Here is a 14513-nt window from a genome sequence, read left to right on the forward strand (position 1 = left end):
AGCGTCGTAATCGGCCTACGGGGAGGCCACGATAACGGGGAAATCGCTCCACCGGGTATGGACGGTAAACCCCCCGGTCGCCAAGCATTGATTTTATGTGCTTGTCTGAACTGTAGATAAGTCTGCATGGAATTCAAGGTTTATTCATCCGAGTCTATAGTTATCATGATCTATGTAACTTGAATTATCCGCGTCACTTCTGATATACTACATTCAATGTTACTCCGCGTTTCTCTTCAGCTGGGGCAGATTCGGACCACTATTGCGTCATCAGTAGAAAAATATTCTTACCAGTTGACAGCTGATGATGATTGCCGGCTAAATATCTCTCAATGACTCCTATCGAGAGATATGTATGGTTCAAATATTTTATGCCGGCTGAGATAATGCAAGGAGTGCAGGAATTGCGTGCCGTTTAGTATTAAGCTACACTATGCACATACTTCGTATACGGACTGTGTTACTTAACATGGTTTAGCGTCTCCCGGCAATGGTCAAAGAGAGGGTTCAACCTTATATCTATTCTAGAATGGCCCCTAAGTATATAAAGTTATTCTTAATTTTATACTACTAGAGATGTGTCTAAATTTATACACATAGACTGCCAGTGTTGGGGTGGGATAGAAAACAATAGTGTTAGGAGTAGATGGTAGAAGACTCCAAGTCAGAAGCTGGCCTTGATATGGTTTCTCAGTTATAGGGGTAAATTTGGGAGTCCAGATAACCATCCGCATCCCAGTAGCTCAGCGGGCTATCGTGTCTGTCCCGATGTGATTTGACACTATGATACTATAAGACTAGAATGCTGGGACTGAGGGTTGTCAAGTAGCATCAGCGAGCGTGAGACTTGCCTAAGTGGAACACCACCGTGAGAAAGCATGCAGCGGACTATGTGAAAGACTTCTGCGGAGCCTTTTTCTTTTTGCTCTTTCTTTTAATATTACTTTTCTATTTTTATCTATTTTATTAGATTTGTTATGATTTTTTGAAAGTTGAAGCTGGCATCGTCTTCTCATTTTGAGGCCTCACTTGTCACAAGCATCGTGAAATCTAGAAATCCCTGGTTCAATCCCTGCTCATTCCATTCCAAGGTTTCTTTTTAATTCTTTTCTTTTTTTCTCCCTCTCCTTTTCTCTTCCCTAGTGATGATTCTCAGGTGCTCTGATAGGAGCCACTAATATCTAATTCCAAAAAACCACTCCCAGGAACTCAGAGAGCTAGTAGGTTTTCTACTGCTCTCTCTTTAATTTTACTCAAAATATCATTAACACTAAACGTTATGGGTAAAGTCTGCGAGCAATGAAAGTTTACCCCACCGGGACCATATCCCCCTTGCTGACATTTAGATTAAGGCCCGCAACCTGAACTCCATATACAGGTGTTACCTTGTGCGAAGCGCGTATGAGAACCCAAATCTATAGGCTACAGCCCACGAGGCTAGGTATCTTTGAGCTATGTACCCAAATCCGTATTTTCTCCTTAAAACCTGAGCGTTCCCATCCATTCCAGGATCAAGCTCCGAGATATACGTGCTTGCCATGGCCACACCACAAGAACGACACCCGGATCTATTCCGTCCTGTAAACTATGAATCGCCCCGAGGAAAGAAACGAACCATTGCTCTAGAATGCCTGTGTCTTGGCTTCAACCGAACAGGGACTGCATGTAAGATGCCAATATCATATACCCCTGAAAACTATCACTGACCCACCACAACAGCGATGTGCAGTGCCATGGAGACCCTCAGCCTTCCCTGCTGGCATTCCATCCACTTGCTGGGTCCTAAATTCGGGGACATCGAGATGTGGCAGGAGGGTATCGACCGGAAGTTCTTCGGCGCGCCAGGTCCCAAGTACGGGCGTGCCGAGTTCGACCAGCTCCTACATGACTATGGTGCTGTCTCTTCAGACACGCCGGCAATTGCCTTCGCAGAGGAACTGATAAATGCTTACCCGGAAGCAAAGATTGTCCTCATTGAGCGTGAGATTGACTCGTGGTACGAAAGCTGGATGAACGGCGTGATCAAGAATACTTATGACCCATTCGTGGCATTTATCTGTATTATTGACCGCTGGTTCACTCGTCCAATTGGGCATATGCATAAGTCAAGCTTCGAGGGCTGGCTGGGAATTAAGACCCCTGAAGATGCAAAGCGCGTGAGTAAGGAGAAATATCGGGAACACTACGCGCTTGTACGTCGGCTTGCACCCAAGGACCGCTTGCTGGAGTTCAAGCTGGGTGATGGATGGGATCCTTTGTGCGAGTTTCTAGGGAAACCAAAGCCAGATGTTCCATTTCCATTTGAGAATGAGAAGAAGTGGTTAGATGAGAAGGTCCGGCTGGTCATGCAGCGAGGGATGACGCGGTTGGCGCGAAAGGTAATCTTGTATTTGATGCCTTTATTGGTCGCATTGGTGGCCTATAAGCTCTGGATTTAATTGGCGCCTCAATACCATATAAATGTAATTTATACTTGCATGAGACGAGCTCTCGCGGAATCAACATTTTGAATGGATTCAGTCCTCTGCTGATACAATTAAGTTCTTACATAAATATTTGAATGCACATGCGTTATAATGAATGCAGCTTTGAAAATCGGCAGTACTGTATGTGTAACTTCAGGTTGAACTTGGTAGCACTAGCACTAGCACTGGCAGTTACTATTTCCTGCCAGTGCTGTAAATCGATTGTAAATCAACATATTTACTAGTAATGACGAACATTATGCCCAGATGTAGGTACGGCTTCGACCGATGATGCCATTCTCAGCTCTATCGGCAATGGAATTTACATCTCCGAATGTGCAGATATTACTGGGCAGTCCTGGGATGAGTTCTACCCACATGTGTAGATATCTGGACTCAGAATTAGAGAGAGCGTAGTATTTGCCAGTCAATCAGACTTACATATGTCAATTGATAGGCTATAAGATTAATCCCTCCCAATACACGGATGGCATGCTCCATCAGGATCCTTAAGGGCGGATCTAGTTTAAAACTGGTGATTTGTGAGAAGATTTATATGGTCTACTCTGTTTCCCATCCATGTTACTTCACCCTGTTAAGAACCCTGAGGAGAAGAAGGGCTCCGGTATGGTGGTCCTAGTCTAATTCAGTCTATGTTGGACTGGCTTGATGACCTACTAATTCTGTATTTATAATCCTTATCATCTATATCCATGTATACTACTCAAGTGCTAGTACTAGTAGGGGTTGTAAATGTTAGCGTTAAAAATTCCATATCTTGCTTTCTCTCTTACCAAACATTGAATTGATCACTCTTGATGTCATATTAATTGTTAATTTGGAATTTCTAAGGAGATTAAAGGAACCTCTGGCTGCCTATTAGTATGACCAAAGGTAAGAAAATCTCCTCTCAATGCTAAAAAAGGCACCACCCAGTCCGATAGTAGTACTCCTAACTTTAAGTTATAAAGCCAAACTTGAAATCGCTTCTTTAAGTTACATACCTTCAAGTTACCTTCAAATGTTCAAAATATATTCAAGTTCGCGGAGGATTCCAACTTGAAGTCTCCACTGATAATCCACACTTGCTTCTAGACCAAACAGAACTAGAATCATCCCAGGCCTTAGGTTCCTTGACAAGATTATCCGCCTTAACCTTGGAACCTTAGAGGTATGTGATCACTGGCATGTTAATTAACCAAACCTTCTATCAGAGGAGGTCTTAAAAACGCTAACTTATTTTTCTCCCGGGCGGCACCTTATCCCTAGAAATACTAGCCAAGAGCTTTAAATCTTTCCTTGTTAATAGATTGTTATAGGCTCATTGTAATTTATGGACTGGACGGATTTGGACGTTTTGGGAGGAGTTTAGACCTTTAAAACCTGGTTGACGCCCAAAATTCACAGGCGGCTTTCTGCTGTGGTATATTTTAGACTGCTATCTTTACATCTGTGGTTAAGCCTCTGTTGTTATAAGAGAGTTATACCCTGGATAATAATATAACCTATAGTCAAACTTGAATGCTGTTATCCTATACTGCCTTTGGAAAGAGAGGCTATAGGGTGGTGGTATAAAAGCTACTTTATTATTCAAGTTGTGATATTAAGGTAAATATATCTAATAATTATGGAATATGTAATGGTATTATTCTGTGTTATGGAGTGAGGTGTTAAGGAAATAGTATAATAGCTACTTGATCACTCTGGTAGTAAGGTGAATATATTATATACCTGATAGATAAAGAATGATACCCTCTAGGTATTATTATATACTATAAAGTAAGGCCATGAGAAAATACCATAATAGCTACTAGTATAGTAAGACTACTCTAGTTTTAAGGTAAATGTTCCTAGTATAAGGATAATACTTCACTCTTAACTCTGGCTTTGAGATTAGGCTACCTGAAAATTACTAAGCACTTTCTTGGGAAAGTTTTGATTGCGAAGCCTTCAAGTTCAAAAAACGTGAATATATAATATGTATAAATAGCCACTCTTCAAGACCACCATGACATGATCTAACTTTCAGATGTCTATTACCATTTGGAGACTTCATCATAACCTGGAAGAAAAAGAAGCCCGATCAAGCTTTCCAAAATGGGGATCTGCCTTTGGGCAAATCGCTTCTCGCTGACAAGAAAGATGTTATGCTGTTAAATAAGCGCGAGATTAATGGCAAAGCAGCCCTGCACCATACGGCGAGTCTTGGTGACATCGGATCCATGGAATTGTCTATGGGTTTTCACGGCATAGAGCTTAATATGGAGGGTGATAACGAACAAACACCTCTGTGCTGGGCCGCTACCTACATAGTGTAGTGGGGTACCCTGTCCCCTACTACACGTCCCCTACTACACGTACCGTGCTAAGAATTACCGTTTGGTTACATCTCTGTTTTGTCATGTTTTCAGTCCCGTCTTTGTACGTACAAGAATACCCGTCGTTATAGTCTAGAATACACACTCCTACACATCTCTCATCCCACCCCTACGGGGTAGTCCGGCCACAACGTACATGTTGGTTGGTGTTATCCATTCATGCTAGCTGGATCGACCCGTGTATCTAGAATACACTGCCTAACGGTTCCCCTCTTCAATAGGTAGAGACGGTAATAGCAATTTTAGCAGCTTGCTGCTTAAAATCAATGGCATTGACCCTAACTTAGGTGGCTATAATGGTCAGGTGCATCTTTTTCAGGCAGCGCAAGATGGCGACGACGAAGTTGTTGACTTGCTCAAGACATCGACAGTTCAAATGTTACACTCCATTACCAGTAGAAATCGCCATCCGGAACAGACATCCCAATTCAAGCGATTCCTAGAAGACATGAGAGTAGACACCTGGGCAGACTTGGTCAACTTATGTAATCTTCAAGCAGAGCTCAATTTGAAAAGTAATATACTGAGGCTAACTTGAAGGTATGGAGCGAAATCTGCCGAAAATGTCAACTTTGGGTAAGAACCACTGGCATAGAGTGAGGACTATATATTGATCAATGTACCTAGGTATAACAATTAAGAAATTGGGGCTTTATATTCCAAGGTTACATATGGATACTAGTAATGTGGATATTCTCCATTCGCATTCTCTTCGCATTCGCCTAAGTTAGTGTCCTACGAGATTGTTACAGTATGCATCCATTAGGCACTTGTCCCGTGAACATGCTTTTCTAGGATGCGCGCCCTATAGACAATATGGCGTCACCTTGTCTACTCGTGGTCCTACACCTGTACCTATGACAACCTCCAGGGCTGCATCATGCACATGATGTGCGTGATTCAAACCAGTTCCGTAGATTCCGATTCCAAGGTTCCTCATCTCCGCACCTTCGCACCGTCGTATCTTCATGCGAAGTTTAAAGTTGTACTATATATAACTAGAAAGCTCGCCTTCCGACAACTCCTTGGAAGTAGAATCTCTACAACCTTCTATCCTAGGTATTAGGTTTTCCATTCTTATAACCGAAGCCAAGTTTTACAGTACAGAGGTACTAGTAAGCTTAAAAGCTTCAAATGTTTCTCTAATCTTACTATGGATTTTTACTAACATTAAAATATCCTAAGCCTCAACTTGAACCTCAAAATGCGGATCTCTTGGCCGTAAATTCTTACCAGCTCTCTTTGGCATAAATCTGTATGCTCCATGGCTTTAGCTCGTGAACGAAGCCCAAAATGATACCGCTCAAAGTGCCATGGAAGTAATAACTCTCGATCTTGAACGCTGTATGATTCCTGCGGAGGGTGTTGCACTCCTGAACACAACAGAAGGTGCTACTGGTTATTTTGCCCTTGATCCAAAGTACGAGGTACTTGAGCTTCAGCCGGGAATGAGCTACGAATTCAGCAACCACACGCTTGTTAAGCGTGGTGGTATCCATAGCTTTTTAGCCTGGAGCCTCGCTAACTGCAGAGGGAGTATTGAAGGCTATTTAAGGAACTGTTTATGCGCTGGTATATGCGTGGATTGGAATACTGCTGCGAATAGCGTACAGCTATTTCAACAGTATACGAACAACCCGCATCCCACAGCATCGGTTTTTGCCTCTAGGTACTGTACTGGCACATATCAATCTGTTGGCATTCTGTCGGGCGCTCTATCATCTTGTACCAACAGCCAGCTTGGAGGCCTGCGCTCAGCTTTTGTAAACTACAACTGCTGAGAAACCAATTTGGCCTTTCTCTGCACTTTGATACTACTTGCTTCTTCAAATTTCTTATTGGCTTTGTATAGTTGGAGAAATGCTACAGTCGTTGTATGGAGTTCCCATGAGGTTTAAGCTCGGCTGACTGGAAGCAGGGTGCCGATCTTTATCATTATAGAGATCATCTTAAATTCAAGCGTTGAATATCATGTCATCTCAAGTGCTATTGCTTGGCAATATAAGGATATGTTAAGTTGATTATTTGTCTTTGATCTCTAGTCAGTAATTGGCTATAAAGCATAATAAAGGGACTGACTAAGGTGGTAGTGAGTCCTCCGTTCACGGTTCTATACACAGTTCCCAATCAGGCAGAATACTGTCTATCCTAATTTGGCCTAGCCCCCCTAAACACCGCGTAATAATTACATAAGTGTCATGTGACAAAAATGACGAAGGCGGGCGATCGTCAACTCCACTCTCCAACTCCCTTCTCCAACTTGCCCTTACTCAACGTTTCGAATCAGCCTGCCTGTGAATACTCAAAGTCTTGTCTGGAAATTAAAGAGACCAGAGATAAGAGATAAAACCCGAAATATATATCATGGGTGCTCTTCTCTCTCTGCCGCTCCTAGCGGTGCCTAGCATGGGCACGGTAGGTCTATTCCGAGCGCAATCAACACATTTCTCGCTAATAGCCCTTCTTCGTTTGAATAGCTCCTCACGCTAGGTGGATCATGTTGTGGTGCAGCAACTTGCTCGGCGGTGTGCAGTGCGTGTGGAAAATTCCAGAATAGGTATGGGAGAACACTTGGTTGCCTAGTCCGAGGGTGTCGGTTAACAATAGAATAGTATGGCTACGCGAATCGCCTACGCATTCATCCTTTTGATCAATTCTATTGTGTCATGGATCATGCTTACCCCGTGGGCGCTCAAGAAACTACAAGGGTTGACACTCGATTATATGGAAATCCGCTGCGATGGCAAGGAATGCTATGGCTGGGTGGCAGTTCACCGCATCAACTTTGGTCTTGCTCTCTTCCATTTGATACTTGCCCTTTTACTTTTGGGTGTTAAGACTTCGCGGGATAGTCGTGCCGGACTTCAAAATGGGTTCTGGGGACCGAAAGTCATTCTATGGCTGGCATTTGTTGTCATGTCTTTCTTCATCCCCGAATCCTTCTTTTTTGTCTATGGCAACTACATTGCCTTCTTTTGCGCTATGCTCTTCCTCCTTTTGGGTTTGATCCTCTTGGTGGATCTTGCGCACACGTGGGCAGAGCTTTGTCTGCAAAAGATTGAGGACAGTGACTCGCGCCTGTGGCGTGGTCTGCTGATTGGCTCCACTCTTGGCATGTACTTGACTTCCATCGTCATGACAATCTTGATGTATATCTTCTTTGCCCGGAGCTCATGCTCTATGAACCAGGCAGCCATCTCGGTATGATTTCTCTGTCCCCCTTTTATAAACCGGGTTTGACATAAACACTAACATCTTCCAGATCAACCTCGTTCTTTTCCTAATCATTTCGTTCGTCTCTGTGCAGCCTGCTGTCCAGGATTCAAACCCTCGGGCGGGACTGGCCCAGGCCGCTATGGTCACGGTCTACTGCACCTATCTTACCCTCTCTGCCGTGTCTATGGAACCTGATGACAACGGCTGCAACCCTCTTATCCGCTCAAGTGGTACCCGAACAGTTACCATTATTTTGGGCGCGATTGTCACCATGGCCACAATCGCGTACACTACCACCCGTGCGGCTACTCAGGGTATTGCACTGGGATCCAAGGGCGGCCATAGCTACATTCAATTGGACACAGAGGATAATGGACATGGTCTAATTACACAACAACCTAGCGTTCGCCGGGAGATGCGGGCGGAAGCTCTTCGGGCTGCTGTTGAGAGTGGCAGTTTACCAGCTAGTGCCTTGGATGAGACTGATGACGAGGATGACTTTGAGACGAGCAGTAAAGATGATGAGCGTGGTTCGACCCAGTACAGCTACTCTCTCTTCCACATTATCTTCTTCCTGGCTACCACCTGGGTCGCAACCTTATTGACGCAGGGATTGCAGGTCGACACTAATGTCGACTTTGCACCCGTTGGCCGGACCTACTGGGCTAGCTGGGTGAAGATTGTGAGCGCGTGGGTGTGCTACACCATTTATCTGTGGACATTGGTAGCCCCCGTTGTGTTGCCTGACCGATTTGGGCCTTGAAATTATAGATAACGCAAAGTTGTATAGTGGAATTTTTGGAATACTTGGCGTTCTGAGCGATTAGTGGCTTGTGGCTTTTGTCTAATTTTCTTTTCGGAACATACCGCATTAGCATTGGAAATATAAATTGATGCCTTTTTGAACCTAAGTCTCTCACAGTTTTTGAAACTTGTGTATCTTTAATCATGGCGTCTCTACACTGCCCTGAGCGTCTGGGCGGGCGACCCATCACCTTATGTGGATCAAGTGGAGCTCAAGCTTGGCAGCGACTCTCGCGCGTTAAGTGCGACGCGCTCTCCAACACCCAAGACCATAGCATAATGGCAACCATCAAGGCCATCGAGGCCCGCTCAGTACGCTCTGGAAACAATGATTTAGTGAAAATTGGACCAGGCTAACTCCTACTCCCACCAGGTGCACCAAATCCAGTCGGGCCAAGTCATTACTGACCTTTGCTCCGTCGCCAAAGAACTAGTCGAGAACAGCCTCGATGCAAAGGCGACAACCATTGGTGAGTGTCTGAGGCAGAAGATTCAGGATGAAATAATAATTATGGACTAATTGTCTCCTCCAGAAATCCGCTTCAAGGATAATGGCTTGGACTTGATAGAAGTTCAGGATAATGGGAGTGGAATCTCGCCGGAGAACTACGAGAACGTTGGTGAGACAAGCCTCCACAACTCTATTTGTTATCTATAGTCTAATCATCTCGTGCTTTACCAGCTCTTAAACACTACACCTCCAAATTATCCTCTTACACCGACCTTGGCTGGCTCAACACTTACGGATTCCGCGGTGAAGCACTCTCCTCGCTCTGCGCTCTCTCTGACTTCCATGTCGTAACCGCCGAAGCGCACCAAGTCCCAATCGCCACGAAACTAGAATTCGAAGTATCTGGAAAGCTCGCCAAGAAGCAAGTGGTTGCAGGACGGAAGGGTACTACCGTCTCCGTGGGCACGATCTTTAAGCGTCTACCTGTTCGTCGACGAGAACTCGAGAAGAATATCAAGAGGGAATACGGCAAGGTTATCAATCTCCTACATGCCTATGCCTGTATCAGCGCTGGCGTAAGTTTCAGTGTCCGGAACACGGTCGGCAAGACAAAGAACGTCTCGGTGTTTTCAACGAACGGGAATCGTACGATCAAGGAGAATATTGCCAATGTCTATGGTGCAAAGACGCTGTTCGCTTTAATGCCTCTCGAATTGGACCTCGAATTTGAACCTTCAAATGCGATGAGACGGGCCAATGGTGACAATGCACAATCTAATCGGATTCAAGTTCGTGGACACATCTCTCGACCCGTCCTTGGAGAGGGTCGACAGACGCCTGATCGACAGATGTTCTTTGTAAACTCGAGGCCTTGCACCTTACCACAAATTGCGAAGGCCTTCAACGAGGTGTACAAGTCCTTTAACGTCTCACAGTCACCGTTTGTTTTCGCGGATCTGCAGATGGACACGTCTGCTTATGATGTGAACGTGTCGCCAGATAAACGAACCATCCTGTTGCACGATGCAGCGGCGCTAGTTGACTCGCTGAAAGCTTCTCTTACGGAGATGTTTGAACTGGCCGATCAGACGGTGCCCCATGCTCAACTCGGATCAAAATCTTCCGCACGTAAACAGCAGTCGCTGGGGTCATTACCAGGATTTGTGACGGCTAGGCAAGTCGCTCGGGGAGTCTCTGAATCTCCCACAACTACGAGTCAAGAAAAGGAAAGTACTCAACCTGATGGTGACGAGCCAGAGACACAAAAGCGGACGACACAGAGTGGTATCGGGCGGTTTATGAATTTGCAAGATGATTCGAGTCAGCCAGACTTTCCATCCTCGCCTATCAGATCTGACAAGGAGATTCGAAGAGATAGGATAACTACAGTGATAGATCCGCCAAGGATAGACGATGGGACTTCCAGCGTGCAATCCCAGGGCCAAGAAGAAGGCGTCGCGCCAGAAGAACAAAATGAAGACCCTGCAAATCCACCCCCGGAACTTTCATCCCAGCCATCTGAAGCGGAGCAAATGCCAAGTTCTAATACGCAAGAATCCGAAGAGACGCCAAATATGGTTCAAAATGCGTTTGACCGTATGCGCCCTCGTCGAATGCCGGCTGAAATGGCCACTATCACTATCGCTGGTCGTACTGTGACATCGATGGTGGGTAGTGGTTTACCGCGGAAACGGACGTCAAGCTCTGGCACGTCTACGAATGAGCCTTCGAAGCGCAAAAGACTAATTCATACGCCGTCAAGGCCAAATATCTTCGGAAAGCATATGCGGGCTTTCGCAGCACCGGGAACACAGACGGAAGAAGAAGATGACGAGGCTGACGACTTCGTTGGCATTGAGACGGAGCAGGTGGAAGAAAACCAATCCGAAGTGGATGATGAAGAAATTGAAGAAGTGGAAATGGAAACAGAGCAAGAAGTAGAGGATCAAGAAGAGAATGCATCTTCCCCAGCACCTGAAGATGACGAATGTGTCCCAGAAAAGGACATGTATGACAACCAAGAAGCGACTAGCAAAGAGCTCACTGTTGAGACGAGTCAAAGTGATCTTGATGAAGCGGAGAAAAAGGCCCAAGAAGACGCCAAAGTTCAGCGTCTGATTCACCAAGCCGAGGAAACCGCAGTCCTCCCAGAGCAGCATAGTGTCAGCCGCGCAAACAAAATGAATAAAGGCGCTACACATCGTGATGCTACTTTCAATCTCATCAGCACTATCGACACGTCAGTTTCCAAACTGCGTTCTCAAATGGACAAGCTACGGGAATGTCTCCAACCTCGAGATATCCCATCCCAAGCTGATGACCCTGATGTCGACGAGAAAACCGCAGAAGAACGTCTCTCGCTTACCGTCAGCAAGGCCGATTTCGCCCAAATGCGCATCATCGGCCAATTCAATCTCGGGTTCATCCTTGCTGTACGACCAGGCGATGACCACGATGAACTCTTCATCATTGATCAACACGCCTCTGATGAGAAATTCAATTTCGAGCGCCTACAGGCTGAAACTGTTGTTCAGAATCAACGACTCGTATGTCCCCAGCGTCTAGATCTAACAGCCGTTGAAGAAGAGATTGTCTTGGAGAATCGACCGGCCCTCGAGAAAAACGGATTCATCGTCACAGTCGACGAAAGCGGTGATGAGCCAATCGGTCGTCGATGCCAACTTGTTTCCCTTCCCCTGAGCAAGGAAGTTGTTTTTGACTCCAAGGATTTGGAAGAACTTCTCGTTCTTTTATCCGAGGCGCCGGTGAATCATGAAATCTTCGTGCCGAGGCCAAGTAAAGTGCGGAAAATGTTCGCCATACGTGCCTGTCGCTCTAGTATCATGATCGGAAAGACTTTGACTTTACGACAAATGCAGCGAGTCGTGCGTAATATGGGCACGATTGATAAGCCATGGAATTGTCCGCATGGTCGACCGACCATGAGACATCTCATGGGTTTGGATCATTATGAAGAATGGGATGAATATGGGCCAGAGGACCCAGAGGACCCAGAGGAGATGTAATAAATAGTTTGTACGAAATGTCAGAATGTGAATATATCAATTTCATTAAAAGTCACGGTCTCTTACTCCACCCTTTCCTTTCTTTGCTTCGCCCTACTACTTAGTAGATACGGACCAAACATTTGAAGCAAAGACTCTCAGCGAATTTTCTGAAATGGAAAGATCTCGCTCGGGTGGTGATGGTGGTCTTCCAGCGATGCGAACGAAAGATAAACAGAGCAGACCGGAGACATAAATCCTCCCTCTGGTATCCTCAGTGATAATGACACTATCGATTTCCTCGATGGGTGTTTGCTGTGATCTTGTTCTTACCAGTCGAGTCGATTGCGCCCACTGTTTGAAAGTTATGGAGTGATCGATATCGCTTATCTCAATCGTTAAAACAAGTTCCACTGGTGATCCCGGTACTTGTAACCATCCTTGGGCGTCGAGCATGAAATTCCGATGATCCAACTTCCACCACAAATGACAGGCGATCGGGGAACTGTCCGGGCACATATGAGGCATCCGGATCCTTGGTCCAATTCTGAAATCTTTGTGATGACCGTCCCCTACCAATGACGAGCTCAGGGTCTATATTGGCGAGTTCCATAAAAAAATATCTCTTGAACTCTTCCAGAGCTATCTCGTGTCTTTGCGAGGCTCTGACTTTTGCGATGAGTATTCCTTCTTGGTGGTTCAAAGTGAGTCGCGCGAATTTTATTCGCCGGGAAACTTCGGTTGCAGCTTCAGCGCAAAGGTCTACAGGTATGTTGGTAACGGCAAGGTATTGATATGATGTTTGACCTTCCTGTAGAGAATGTTGTAGACTGTGGAGCGCCGTTTCCAAGTCAGGAATAGAGGTAAAATAATGTCTCCGGCGTATGAGGCTTGCAAATTTGCAGAACGGAGTTTGATCCTCAGCAGGGGACAAGTTGAGAGGCGTCATGGTCAATTGGGAAAGAGTTCAAGTTAACAGAGTTGGAAGTCGCAACTATAGGTAAAGTATGGATGTATATAGTAGGTAGATATGGTTTAGAATTAAAAAAGTAACCTTGAAAGGTGAGTGGAGGAAGTAAAAGAGAAGCAGTAGGAAATGGCAATATTTATAGTTTTATCATCATGATGTAAAAGCTTCAATGGTCATATAAGGCTATAGTGAGAGATAGGTAAAGTGTAGGTGAGAGATAACTGAATTAAAAGGAATTCATATAGAATTCTTTCTACCCCTATACTTAGTACTTACTATTTATTTAAGTATTATTAATCTGATATTTAACTTAAAAGATTATACCTTACTTGATAGTACCTGATATATTTACTCTCAGATAGATATATTAGGCTTCTAAAGATATGAAATATAAGAATATGAATATATTGATTTCATTAAGTCGTCAGATATTCCAATCATAATCAGTATAAAAAAAGACCAAAACATAGAGATCCAGATCAAGATATCATCACCACCAAAAAAACCAACTCCACCGCTTCTTCTTGCCATCATCATGATCCTTATTACCGTTACCATTTCCATTCCCATTCATCAAGAAATCCACATCTCCATTCTGATCAATCACCTCATGATCAAAATCCATCTCATCAACCCTCATCTCATGATGATCCTCCTCATCCTCATCATGACTCCCAAATCCCTCAACATCATCCATCATACTCTCCAACACTAACAAATCCCTCTCAAGAACCTCCGCCCAATTCTGCACATCCCCAATCTCCTTTAACTCCGCCCTAGTCTCATCCGCCATTTTCTCCCATCCTTCATTCTGTTTCGCCAGTTTCGCACTATGCCCCGCTAACTCCGCCTCTTGCCGTTCCAGCGATACCGCGTTCGAGTTGATGATTGTTGCGCGTTCGCGAAGAGGTGCTTCGAGGTTTGTTCCAACGCTGTGTAATGTTGCTGTGAATGCAGCTAGGGCTTCTTGTTGTCGTGTATTTTCTTCATCTCTTTCAGTCGTGTTTCCGTTGGTAGGAAGTGTTGTGCTGGGTTTTGTGGTTGTGGTGTGGTTCAAAGAATAGGAGTCTTGGTTTGAGTTTGATGGACCTGGGGATGCGGAGGATGTGGATTGGGGGTAGGTCATTTTGGATTATAATGGATATTCCAGTCAAGTATATAGATGGGACTCGGAGTAGAGTTGAGTGTTTATTTTAGAAGTTGTGTTCCAAGGTTTCAAGTGGG

General features: G+C 44.9%; 4 protein-coding genes across 4 annotated transcripts; 3 read left to right on the forward strand and 1 right to left on the reverse strand.

Annotated features, from left to right (window-relative positions):
* Positions 1 to 1538: 1538 nt before the first annotated feature.
* N7483_008470 (sulfotransferase family protein) lies at positions 1539 to 2438 on the forward strand (the record flags this gene model as incomplete). The annotated part of the gene is made up of 2 exons (XM_057091897.1): positions 1539 to 1665; positions 1720 to 2438. 2 exons carry the CDS (start codon positions 1539 to 1541, stop codon positions 2436 to 2438), a joined length of 846 nt encoding a protein of 281 aa, XP_056943071.1.
* A 4769-nt stretch (positions 2439 to 7207) lies between these two features.
* Positions 7208 to 8822, forward strand: N7483_008471 (serine incorporator domain-containing protein; the record flags this gene model as incomplete). Its single annotated transcript, XM_057091898.1, has 4 exons — positions 7208 to 7258; positions 7321 to 7400; positions 7456 to 8044; positions 8106 to 8822. The coding sequence occupies 4 exons, from the start codon at positions 7208 to 7210 to the stop codon at positions 8820 to 8822; spliced, it is 1437 nt and encodes a 478-aa protein (XP_056943072.1).
* Positions 8823 to 9142: 320 nt separating this feature from the next.
* Positions 9143 to 12340, forward strand: N7483_008472 (ATP-binding mismatch repair protein PMS1; the record flags this gene model as incomplete). The annotated part of the gene is made up of 4 exons (XM_057091899.1): positions 9143 to 9175; positions 9237 to 9333; positions 9397 to 9483; positions 9546 to 12340. The coding sequence occupies 4 exons, from the start codon at positions 9143 to 9145 to the stop codon at positions 12338 to 12340; spliced, it is 3012 nt and encodes a 1003-aa protein (XP_056943073.1).
* A 1439-nt stretch (positions 12341 to 13779) lies between these two features.
* On the reverse strand, positions 13780 to 14415 carry N7483_008473 (uncharacterized protein; the record flags this gene model as incomplete). The annotated part of the gene is made up of 1 exon (XM_057091900.1): positions 13780 to 14415. The coding sequence occupies one exon, from the start codon at positions 14413 to 14415 to the stop codon at positions 13780 to 13782; it is 636 nt and encodes a 211-aa protein (XP_056943074.1).
* Positions 14416 to 14513: the final 98 nt, after the last annotated feature.

Source organism: Penicillium malachiteum (assembly GCF_028827825.1).
Source record: "Penicillium malachiteum strain IBT 17515 chromosome Unknown utg000004l:1.0-4883003.0:1.0-4884900.0, whole genome shotgun sequence".
NCBI classification, from domain to species: domain Eukaryota; kingdom Fungi; phylum Ascomycota; class Eurotiomycetes; order Eurotiales; family Aspergillaceae; genus Penicillium; species Penicillium malachiteum.